Source organism: Carassius auratus, unplaced genomic scaffold (genome assembly GCF_003368295.1).
Source record: "Carassius auratus strain Wakin unplaced genomic scaffold, ASM336829v1 scaf_tig00214501, whole genome shotgun sequence".
NCBI classification, from domain to species: domain Eukaryota; kingdom Metazoa; phylum Chordata; class Actinopteri; order Cypriniformes; family Cyprinidae; genus Carassius; species Carassius auratus.
This window is the reverse complement of record NW_020527681.1, coordinates 36,958-48,893: the sequence shown is the minus strand read 5'-3', so window position 1 is coordinate 48,893 and position 11,936 is coordinate 36,958. Positions and strand designations below refer to the sequence as shown.

Below are 11,936 nucleotides of genomic sequence, written 5' to 3'. Positions count from 1 at the left end.
TGCACTACAACACAGTTCCTGCTCAAAGTCTTCATCCTGTTTGTGTCAGCGAAAGAGCTGAATGTCCCTTGATCTTCTTAAAGCTACTGTAAAGACGTCTCGAGGACTGATCCCCACGCTGTGTTTAGGCTAGTGTTCATCTGCGCTTATCTCTGAGGCGATAGGGCTAGGAGGACCCCTAAAGGGCGGAGCGATTTGGTCTGGAAGTATGGAAACTGAAATCAAGAAGTAGGCTAGAGTTTTCAATACCGTTGCCTATTTCTTTTTTCTTAACAGAAAAAAATACCTCGTGCGTTTTTAAAATGGATGGATGTGCTACCACAGTTTTCAGGATATAATATTGCAATCGACGTAGGCCTACAGTCACACGCAAATCTTAAGACAATAGATCTTATTTATTTATTTATTTTTTTAGCCCATCTTAAAAATTTAAAGCGAAATCGATACTAACGTAACTGTTTTAATGTACTGATTGCGCTATAGTTTTTGTTGTAAGCGTAGGCTACTTTTAATAATCTGCTTCGTTTTTGTTTTGAAAAAAGCGGACGAGCAAGCTCGCTCTACTAAATCATGAGGAGATTATTCATTGGATATGTCGGGATATGTGAATATGGTTTATAAATCTTTTTTCCTCTGTCTATGGATTTGGTTTTCATACGGTAAGTGGTTCGAATTTTATTAAATAGTGTTTCAGGCGCAAAAGTGGAATTTTTATATGTTTTCACACAATAAATCTATTTTACATTTAGGTGAATATGTTCAACCTTGGAGCACAACATGTGGAAAACGTCCCGTCTAAAAGAATAAACAACTGACTTTTTTTGTGTGTACTTATTGGTTTCTGTCATGTAGTTTACTCTAAAATGTGAAAAATATTTCTGTTTCAGGTGTGTTTGGTGATACAGATGTAATGCAGTCATTATCAGTGATGGAGGGCGATTCTGTCACTCTAAACACTGACGTTAATTTACAGAAAGATGATCAGATACTGTGGATGTTTAAAGTTAACAACTCATTCACCCGTATTGCTGATAGACAGAAGATCTATATAGGTAACAGAACGGTGACGTTCAGAAACAGACTGCAGATGGACAGCCAGACTGGATCTATGACCATCAGAAACATCAGAACTGAACACTCTGGACTTTATAAACTACAAATCATCCAAGATGACGTTACATACAAGAGTTTCATTGTTGCTGTCTATGGTGAGCAATTTTACATGCTTAATGATGCTAAGATATAAAGTTTTTGGAAAATGATCAGACGGATATGTTATTTAAGATGAATAACTCTCATATTTTCACATTAACATTTATATTTCCATCATTATTTCCAGCTCCTCTTCCCATTCCTATCATCACCAGAGACGCTTCAAACTCTTCATCATCATCATCATCTTCTGAACGCTCATCAGTGCCCAGATGTTCATTGGTGTGTTCAGCTGTGAATGTGGGTCATGTGACTCTCTCCTGGTACAAAGGAAACAGTTTATTGTCCAGCATCAGTGTGTCTGATCTCAGCATCAGTCTCTCTCTACATCTGGAGGTGGAATATCAGGATAAAAACAGCTACAGCTGTGTGCTCAACAATCCCATCAGCAACCAGACTCAACATCTGGACATCACTCAACTCTGTCCCACATCTACAGGTATGTCAGTGGTGATATTAGTGATTAAAGAGTATGCTTAAAAAGTTATATTCTAACCTTGTCCGTTCAAAGCCATGTTATGAGATGAGAACAATTTCTTGATTGAAATAAGGACCAATGAATTAATATTATTCTTTTGTTGGTAATTATAGGACCCTTTCAGCAGTCACAGACAATGGTATTGTTAATTAGTTTTGCGGTGGTGCTGGTCTTGGCAGTTGTGGGGGCGATATACTTCAACTGCAGGAGACGCAAACCAGCAGGATCAGAAGGCAAGTATTACCCTTTCCATCGAATAAAATGAGCATTCTGGGACAAAATCGAGATCTCAAAATATGTTTTTGAACACCATTGCAGACTTATTTGAACAATGTGATATTATCATTAAAACAGTCCAGACTTGTGAGGAAGAGGTGCTTTATGCTGAAACAACATTTTGTGCAATCGGTGTTCACAGTACGGTAAGACACTGTACTGCAGTGTACAGTGAATCTGCATAAACTACAGATGTGGAGAGAAACACATGCGCTTGAACACGTGACAAAGCAGTGACTGTGCCATCCTGTGCTGCTGTCAGTGTTTCTTCTTATTTGTCTGCGCATGATGTGACCTTTCAAGCTATTTATACCACTCTTTTTAGCTTAATGTCTGTTTATGCTTGTTCTTTTTCTGCTAGGCTTCAATTGCACATGGTACTGTCCCTAAGGCACAGTGCAATATCAGATAACTTGAGAAACACGTTATACCAAAAACACCTTCTCATTTCTCAGAGCTAGTATAGGGTTTAGGAAGGGTGTAGTTTTTCGGCAAAGTTTTGTAGTTATCGGCAAAGGATCTTGAGACGGGTATCAAACTCGGGTCGCGTGAGAGCGGTTGTGCTCTATGTCTGTGTACTATCGTCGCCGACGTAGGTTGTAAATTTAATGAATACCATTATGCTTCTGAAAAGCCACCGGCATCTGTGACAGACACACAGTCAGTGATCAAATCACAAAAGCATTCGTTATAAAGCCTGCCGATTCAAAAGCATCTGAATGAAATGCAGGAAAGCAGTGCTGGAACCTCCAGTTGACTTTTTGCAGCTTTGCCAGTGATTAACACCGAACAGACGAAAATGAAAGTGTTTTCAAAATGCCCAAAAAGCCCCCAAATACCTTTCAAAAGCCAAAAGAATTGCTCTGTTTGAAGTCTTCACTTTTTGTGGTGAAATTGTGCATGTACATCTTGCCAGTATTTAAGAAAGTTATTTAAAAAGATTGAATAAAACATCATGCTTTTGCTATCATGCCCCGTGCTTGTAATTGTCTTTTTATTCAACTGCTGACCAGTTTATAGTTAAGTATTACAAGCACATTACCAGACTGTTGGTATATACAGTACAGACCAAAAGTTTGGAAACATTACTATTTTTAATGTTTTTGAAATAAGTTTCTTCTGCTCATCAAGCCTGCATTTATTTGATCAAAAATACAGAAAATAAATGTAATATTGTGATATATTATTACAATCTAAAATAATTGTTTTTACATTTATTATACTTTAAATTATCATTTATTTCTGTCATGCAAAGCTGAATTGTTAGGATCATTATCACATGATCCTGTAGAAATCATTTTAAATGGTGATTCATTATCAAAGCTGGAAACAGTTCTTCTGCTTAATATTTTTTCAGAGCGTGTGATACTTTTTTAGGATACTTTGATGAATAAAAAAAAAAAAGAAGCTATGTTTTTAAAATATAAATATTTTGTAATAACAATATACACTACTGGTCAGTAATTTGGGGTCAGTAATAATAAAAAGTGATAGTAAAGAAAATATATTATTAGTATATATATTATTAGAAACATTTTTTTTTAATAAATGCAGTTCTTTTTAACCTTTTATTGATCAAATATATTAGACAGCAGAACTGTTTCCAACACTCATAATAAATCAGAATATTAGAATGATTTCTAAATGATCATGTGATCGACTGGATGTTACATGTGACACTGAGTAATGATGCTGAAAATTCAGCTTTGCATCACAGGAATACATTTTTTTAAAAGTATATTCAAATAGAAAACTATTATTTTAAGTTGTAATAATATTTCACAATATTACTATTTTTTTCTGTATTTTTGATCAAATAAATGCAGGCTTGACGAGCAGAAGAAATTTCTTTCAAAAACATTAAAAATAGTAATGTTTCCAAACTTTTGGTCTGTACTGTATGTACACACACAAACATTACTTATATAAGCATACACACACTCTTTTAATTGTTTTACGTTTTAATTCCTGATATCCATGTTTTGTTTTCTTTCAGAAACCAGATGAAGAGCACCACGTCATATACTCGAGTGTTAATGTGAAATGACATGATCAGTGGTATAAGCCTTTTTTTTTTTTGCAACTGATATGAAACCAGCATGTAAAAGTCATTTAAGTATTCACTTCTCTAGCTTCCACAGTCATTTCATCTCATAGAATGCTAACAAACACATGAACATTCTATATTTGTATTAATCATTTTTCCGGAATACTTGACTTTGATTGGCCAGCAGCTATGGAGCAGTCAAATATTTCTGAGTAATCTCCACTCATGTGGGTAACTCAGTATAACGGACCATTTCTCCGGAAAATGGAATAGACATGTTTTAATGGATTATTCCTAGTGTTTCCTAGTGTCCTCCAGTGTTTGGTGTCAGTTTAATCTAACATGCTGTATCTTGTTCTGTGGGTAGATGTTTACCTGTTAGGCAAGGCTCTGTTACTGGAATCTTTATTTTAAATCCTTCATAAACACTTAAGTTTACATAAAAGCCTTCAATCTTTTTTTCTGCTATCTGCTCTTTTAAAAATGTACTTATTCTGCTATTAATTGTGTACAAAATCTATATTTATGTACATCATTTTCTATAATTTTTGGATCAGAAAATGTATTATGCATTTATACTTTTGTATTGAAATGCCTATTTTGTATTATTGTAAATGAAAGTCAGTGTACGATTCATATGAACAGTTTGAATTTGTCTACACATTTTGATCAAATGTTTTGTGTTCTCTTGGTTCTTTCCTGCAGCTCCGGAATGATTAGTTGGGTAACATTTACATCATTTTGATTTGCTCACAGGGGGTTCACTGGAGTCACTGGATCTAGTCTGACTGCTTCTGCCTTTTAGATGAATGGGAATTTTAATGGTTTACTCTCTTCAGTTATTATATATATACTTCCTTTTTTTCAAACAGATTAGATCCTGAATGTTTGACACCCTTTTTAATCAAACCCTAACCGACAACTGTTAGTTGTCAGCTGTTAGTTGTTCAGCTTGTCTGACTGGACATGTTTGTGTTACTAATACTGGGACATTTCCACTGTATTTTAAAATTTGCTCTATGAGCTCATCAGAAAAGTGAAGTAATAGTCAGGGTTTTCTGTAATGTGTCCCCGACTGATTTTGACATACTGTACTCTCACAGCTAAATCATAATCACAATGTATTTTTTTCTAAGTTTCTAGCAAAGACCATGTGTTTGTTGTTAAACCAGTGTTGCACCACTACAAATAATTTTGCCAATTACTGACATGTTCAGTCCAACTCAAAACAGATCAAGTTTGTCATGTTTTAAAGATGTCATTGTGGACTTACACAGTAATCATTTGACTAGAAGAATCTTGCCTCTGTGCTCGAGTTGTAAAACGTGGTGAATTCATGCAAGTGACACTAGAGGGAGCCAGAGCTTTAAGCAATAAGCTGCATACTGAAAGCCATTTGGTTCAGAACTACAGCCATGAACAGAAAGAACTACAAACATGGTGGATGTGAGTGAGACGCTCTGAACGGATTGCATATGGATTCGTCTTCTCTCTATAGCTCTCGCGAAACTTTGATGTCATACACTTATGGTTTCAAAACATTATAATATTTACTACAGAAATTTATCTGTAGTATTTAATTAAATTTTACTACATTTTACATGGTAAGACAAAATACATTTCTCGAAATTTTTAACACTCCAGTAAAGGATACTACAACATGGTCAGGGCAAAACATATACTATTAAAACATGCAAATTCCTTAAAACGAATAAAAAACATCTTAAGAAGTATTTTTTTGTTTGTTTATTTGTTCTTGGTTGCATTGTTAACTCTTGCCTGTCATTGCTGTCAAGCAGAAATGCACATGCTATTTGATACTATTATTAGACCTGTCGTATTTTGACTACTATTATACTTTGTCCCTGTTCTATCATTCATGCATACTAATTCATTATCCTCTAATACTCTATTTGCATCTATTTTCCTACTACCCATTATTACATTATGTGCATTAAAGTCTCCACTCATAACATTTTACCGAACGTGCTAATATGAATTATTTACATGGATTATAATAATTTATTAACATTATCTCATCCTTTACAGATTTTAATCATTATTACTTAATTTTCTTTATCTGTACTTATCAAATTATATCTCACTCCACATTGCACAAAAAATTTACACTCCACCCCCATTTTCCTTATCTTTTCTAATTGTTGTATACCCTTGAATTATACAATTTCACCTTGGTCTGAGCCATGTTTTTTGAATACAAATGATATTGTGCTTTTGCTGTATATTTAATATCAATTGTTTAAACTCTAGACCATTGTCAACAAGATTCCTTGCATTTAATTGCTAAATATTTACAACCATCTTTATACATCACCCCCTGAGAGATATTCTTTATAAAAGTTAAGAGTCAACGAAAATCAATACTGATTTTTTGATTTTTTTTAAGCTCTTGTTTAACATAAATCTATCCTTCACGTTTATACACTGAACAAAATGATAAATGCAAACATTTTTTTTGCCCCCGTTTTTTATGAGCTGAACTCGAAGATCTCATACTTTTTCTATGTACACAAAAGGCCTATATCTCTCAAATATTGTTCACAAATCTGTCTAAATCTGTGTTAGTGAGCACTTCTCCTTTGCCCAGATAATCCATCCACCTCACAGGTGTGTATCAAGATGCTGATTAGACAGCATGATTATTGCACAGGTGTGCCTAAGGCTGACCACAATAAAAGGCCACTCTAAAACTTGTTGTTTGTAATAATCTTAGGTTAGGTGTCATTTCTTGTGCATGTGTTTACACGCGAGCATGCACTTGCACACACACAAACATACTCTGCATTCCATTTGGAAGGGCTCATCCCTAACCCCTTCAAACGGAAAGGAAAGCCCTTTGAAGTGGCCTGTTTTAAGCACTTCGGTTGGTATGGTATGAAAATGCTAATATTTTTTAGAGTTGTTCCGATTCCGATACTAGTATCGGAAATATCTCCGATACCACAACAAATTCTGGCATCGGCATCGGCGAGTACATGAACCCATATACCGATCCGATACCATTTTCTTAAAAAATACCTAGTTATGACCGCAAGCTTTGCCTAACCGCTGCACGGTTCTTCTTCGCTGCTCAAAATGCATTGAAAACACAGGAAGTTGTGCTGTGTTGCCACAAGCAACCCCTGTTTAGAGCAGCGAAGAAGAAATGAAAACGCGTTAGCAGCCCTGATCTATATATGACTGGATCACTCATCACATTCTAAACTGCCAAAAGACAGTGAAGCCGCTTCTATATTATAGATCAGTGGTTAGCAGTATGTCTCTGTAGTACCGGTAGTTACAGACTCTCGAGTATATTCAGTACCGGCAGCTGCGTTCAGTCGCTTCCGTGTAAGTCAAAGCGCAGGGCTCCAGACAGTAGCCGAATATATACTAGTGTCTGTGAATATTAAACTGCAAAATACTATTTAAATATTACTCCCGCAAAATCTACATCTCTGTGGGTGACTGGCACAGATGCGCGAGAGCTCGCTGTTTTGTAGTCTCTGCTGTGTGTCATGAGGACACGAACGCATAAACCGTCACTTCATGAGAATGTACCGTTTCATTTGAGAATACTGTCATATCATAAACACAGACACTCAAAGATCTTCATGGCAGCCCATTAAAATAAATGTTTGGTTTACATGAGTAAATTGACAATATATAAAGCTACTGTTGTAGCCTACAGTAATAATAATACGTCTCTATAATAATAATAATTATGCCTAGATGGTTGCTTGTTTTTTACTTGTTTTGTTGTAAAGAGATTATCTGATTAATAGATCTTTTTTTATATTCCTAGACTTATTTGTTGCAGTTTTTTTATACAGTTATATTGTAAAACTTAAATACCTTTTTTAGTTTGCGGTGTTAGATTTTTGGCTGCATTTGAAGTTCTTTTTTGCATATGAAAATAAATAATACTGTCAAATTCATGTTAGATAATAAAAATACTGTAATAAATACAGTAGTTCACCATGTATTTGTTCATGTTTTATTGAGGGATCTGTCTGTAGCACACCATAAAAAGAATTCTAGCAATTTACACAGGGCTAGTAGTATATACAGCTGTATATACAGATACACACCCAGGTATCGGATCAGTACTCGGTATCGGCCGATACCCTGAGCCCAGGTATCGGAATCGGTATCGGGAAGAGAAAAAGGGTATCGGAACATCTCTAATATTTTTGTGTAAACAGAATTGGAACAAAAACTGTAACTAGAATACATCACTTTTTCCACTTCCAAAAATATCACTGTTCAGTTAAACCACAAAGGCACTTTCAATTAATGTATTCCCTCTGTATCTGTATCCTTTTTTTCCAGTTTCATTTCTGCCTGATGTTACTTGTGAAACGTGCCATGAAAGTACTGTGGGATTTGTTGTTCTTGTCTGATAAAATGTTTGTCGTGTTTGTCATTTGTTAGGAACTTTGTAAAAAGCCTGAAGATCAATGCAGTAACTATATTTAACACTGACAAGATCTATAACAATGATGAAAGCACACAATGTAAACAATGTGACTTTAAATGCCATTCAAACAAAATAACTCTTCGTGATTGCAATGTATAGCGTTGGTGCCTTCTCATTTCAATGTAGCCTTTCAGAAAATTGCCTAAGAAACTTTAAAGAATGTGCCATGAGAAAGATACTTTTTGTAATTCTAGAAGGTGTGAGCTCCATTAGTTTGTGAGATTCACAAAAGTCAATACTAACATATTACGTTTCAATAATAATACATAATTTTTGTCACTGTGTGCACAGCTCTTTTCTTCCATGGATATTTATAACTCAGTATTACTGTCCTGCAAAGTTCAGAAAGTTTCTAGTAAATCATACCTTTATTAGATGCTTCAGTTGTGTTTAATTAGGGTAGCAGGACAGTGGCCCTCCAAGAACAGGTTCGGACAGCCCTGAACTAATGTAAAGGATGTTAAATGCCGCCCCCTACAGTACACAGCAGTATGTGCTGTTATATGAATATTAATGTTAGATCATCAGCTTTCTCAAAAAAAACATATATGTATATATATATATATATATATATATATATATATATATATATATATATATATATATCAAAAAGCATATCAAAATCACAGAAAATGTTAATCTGAGAGCATATTTATTAAGTATTACTTTTTAAGAAGATTAAGAATTATTATTGTTTTTTTTAATACTGTAGGTTTACTGGGAATGTGTTTTATAAAGCCTGTATATCCTAATAATAATGTAGTGCATTTAAAAAGTACATTAAGTGCAATTGTATAAATTCTCAGAATCAACATTCTTGCAATGCTATTTAGAGGTTATTCATGAAAGCAACAGGATTTTTCATCTAAAAGAGCAAGTGTAAGCAGTAGGATGTCGATCTAGGATTGTTTCTAGGTGCTTTTTTAAGAGAAAAGTTTGCTAGGGTAGTCTGAAAAGCTGCTATATCTAGGGCTCTTTGATTCCAAATTATTTGGAATCAAGTCCAATTCCGATTCCTGGTTCCGGAATAAACGGGAATCAATTCCAACAATCTATTCCTCACTGTTGTTTTCTATTCTTTTTCTATTCTTTTTTTTTTTTTTTTTAGATTGAAGGAACCTAATCTCATCATGATGACAAGGACTAAAATCTAGATGTCAACACGGCTCGCTTTAAGCAGCTTCAAAGTTCTCTCCTCTCCGCTTTGACAGTAAGATTTCTGTCATGATCACCAATACTATGGAATGTTTTGTGTGTCTTCATTATTCAATCAAACATTCTGTGTTCAAAAGTAAAGCTAATTTTGTGACAAGCAAGAGGTCGTGTAAGCCTACCGGGTAAGATAACTAACTTAACATCTTAAACTCAGTTACCACGACTTAGGTGTCCTTGAGCAAGGCACTGAACCCCCAACTGCTCCCCGGGCACCGCAGCATAAATGGCTGCCCACTGCTCCGGGTGTGTGTTCACTGTGTGTGTGTGTGTGTGTGTGTGTGTGTGTGTGCACTTAGGATGGGTTAAATGCAGAGCACAAATTCTGAGTATGGGTCACCATACTTGGCTGAATGTCACGTCACTTTCAGTGACAAGTGAACTTAATTATTATCTCCTCTCATCCTGACGCTTTACTATTTGGGGCTCTGGCTGCTAGTTATAATGTTGGCTAATCAAATCTACAACTGGCTTAGCTAACCTTACATATTTAGATGGGAGAGTATAAGACGAGATATTAATTAAATTCACTTGTAACTGAGTTTAATATGTTAAGTTAAAAAGAATAATAAAGACACAAAAATCATTCCATAAAATACACACAAAAAAAAAAATGAATGAATGACCACAAGGTGGCAGAATCAGTTTTAAATATTTAACCGATCAGGAAGCCTTCAGCGGAAACACTCTGAGGTGAGTCACCATGCACACATTGCCAATATGGCAACCAAAAATACATATCTTCATTTCAAAAGATAAAACTGCATTCCCTTTCGAAGACGTACAGCACAAATTTTTGATCCCAATTCTTATGACAAACAGGCTATTGTGATACAATATTCAATATTAATATTCCATTAATATGATGAGGTGCATATCAAAATAGAGAGGTTTTAGCAACATTGTGTTGTGACCGTGCTAATGAGGTAAAACGGTCATGCACAACTACTGGTAATGTTATTTATTAAGTTTCTCTATAATCAGGCTTTTTTTTACATGGAAGAGAAATAACAAGCTGACTTTAAAAGTGGAAGTAGGCCTAGACAAAGAAGTTCGATTGTATCCAGTACAAATACATTTTTCTTCATCGGGATCATAATGTGATTTGCAGTGGTAATTTATCAGTCTTAAGTCGGATGAAAACTATGTACACTCTCAGAAAAAAAGGTACAAATGTTGTCACCGGGACAGTCCCTTTGTACCTTCAGAGTCCATATTGGCACCTAAAAAGTACAAAAGTGTCCCTTTAAAAAAGGTACCACCCCAGTGAAAGCATTTGTACCTTTTTTTCGGAGTGTAGGCCTACCCACTTCTTTCAGTTTTTTTTTTCTTCTTTTTTAACAAACATGAAATGGCTAAAACTGAAGAGGTTGCATTAATTGTAAGTAATGTTCAATTTACTCTTAATTACATACTCCATATTGATAAAACCGTTTATGATAATACTGTTTGATGAAAATATCATAGTTGGTTAGATTAAGATCACCTACAGACCTTTTATGTGAAGTGAAAGCAGTTAGTTCAACAACACGCAAAATGGTGTTGACAAGAAAGGACTTTATTACACTTCCACTTTTGATAATTATGCAAAAATATTGTGTGAATATGTTTTTGCTTTTTTTTTTGAGACTCTGCCCTTGACAGTGATCTCCAACCACATTACTGGTGCATGTTTCTTTGTCTGACACATTCACTTTAGCTTTTGTAATCTCTAACAATGAAATGAGTTCAAGTGTGTTTGATTAAGAAAACGGTTACTTTAGCCGTTTACATGTGTACCAGATGGCAGTGGGATGCACAAAGGCAGGCCGGAGGCATTTCTTGGTAGTTTAACAGGTAGGCTAATATATGCAAATTGGTATGCAGTTTGATGTTGAGCTGCTTTTAAAAATTCACATGCATTTGTGCAGTTTGCTGTTAGAGCAACAGAGCAGTCAAAAATAAATTTGTATGAAAACCCCAAGTAACCTCAGTTTTTTTTCTTATTGACTGTTTACTTACTACTGTTTTTTAAAAAACAATGTGTACTTGATTAACAACACTTTAAGGCTACATTTTTTTTTAAAGATTTTTTAAAAATATAATTTAAAATTAAACCGCACTGCCAGCACAGAAAGTTTGTTATTGTGTTCAGTCTCTCACTGCACTATTGAGCAGTGATTCGCAACTGCTGCGTGTCCAAAACATGGGTAACAGGTCTGTATGAGGAGATTGGGCTCCTACAGGCAGCT

General features: G+C 35.0%; 1 protein-coding gene across 2 annotated transcripts; it reads left to right on the top strand.

Annotated features, from left to right (window-relative positions):
- Window positions 1-4,673, top strand: LOC113092168 (natural killer cell receptor 2B4-like). Of its 2 annotated transcripts, XM_026257786.1 has the most exons (5): window positions 1-659; window positions 888-1,208; window positions 1,340-1,651; window positions 1,804-1,923; window positions 3,963-4,673. In XM_026257786.1, exons 1-5 carry the CDS (start codon window positions 593-595, stop codon window positions 3,971-3,973), a joined length of 831 nt encoding a protein of 276 aa, XP_026113571.1. In that variant the 5' UTR covers window positions 1-592; the 3' UTR covers window positions 3,974-4,673. The 2 variants fall into 2 exon arrangements, with proteins under 2 accessions (XP_026113571.1, XP_026113570.1); XM_026257785.1 differs by lacking the exon at window positions 3,963-4,673 and having other exon boundaries at window positions 1,804-3,060.
- Window positions 4,674-11,936: the final 7,263 nt, after the last annotated feature.

Excerpts from the sequence above, each read along its gene's own strand:
- LOC113092168 (XM_026257785.1), top strand. The coding sequence starts at position 593 with ATGTCGGGATATGTGAATATGGTTTATAAATCTTTTTTCCTCTGTCTA. Across the intron at positions 660-887 it reads ATGGATTTGGTTTTCATACG|GTGTGTTTGGTGATACAGAT; the intron begins GTAAGTGGTTCG and ends TTTCTGTTTCAG. Across the intron at positions 1,652-1,803 it reads ACTCTGTCCCACATCTACAG|GACCCTTTCAGCAGTCACAG; the intron begins GTATGTCAGTGG and ends TGGTAATTATAG.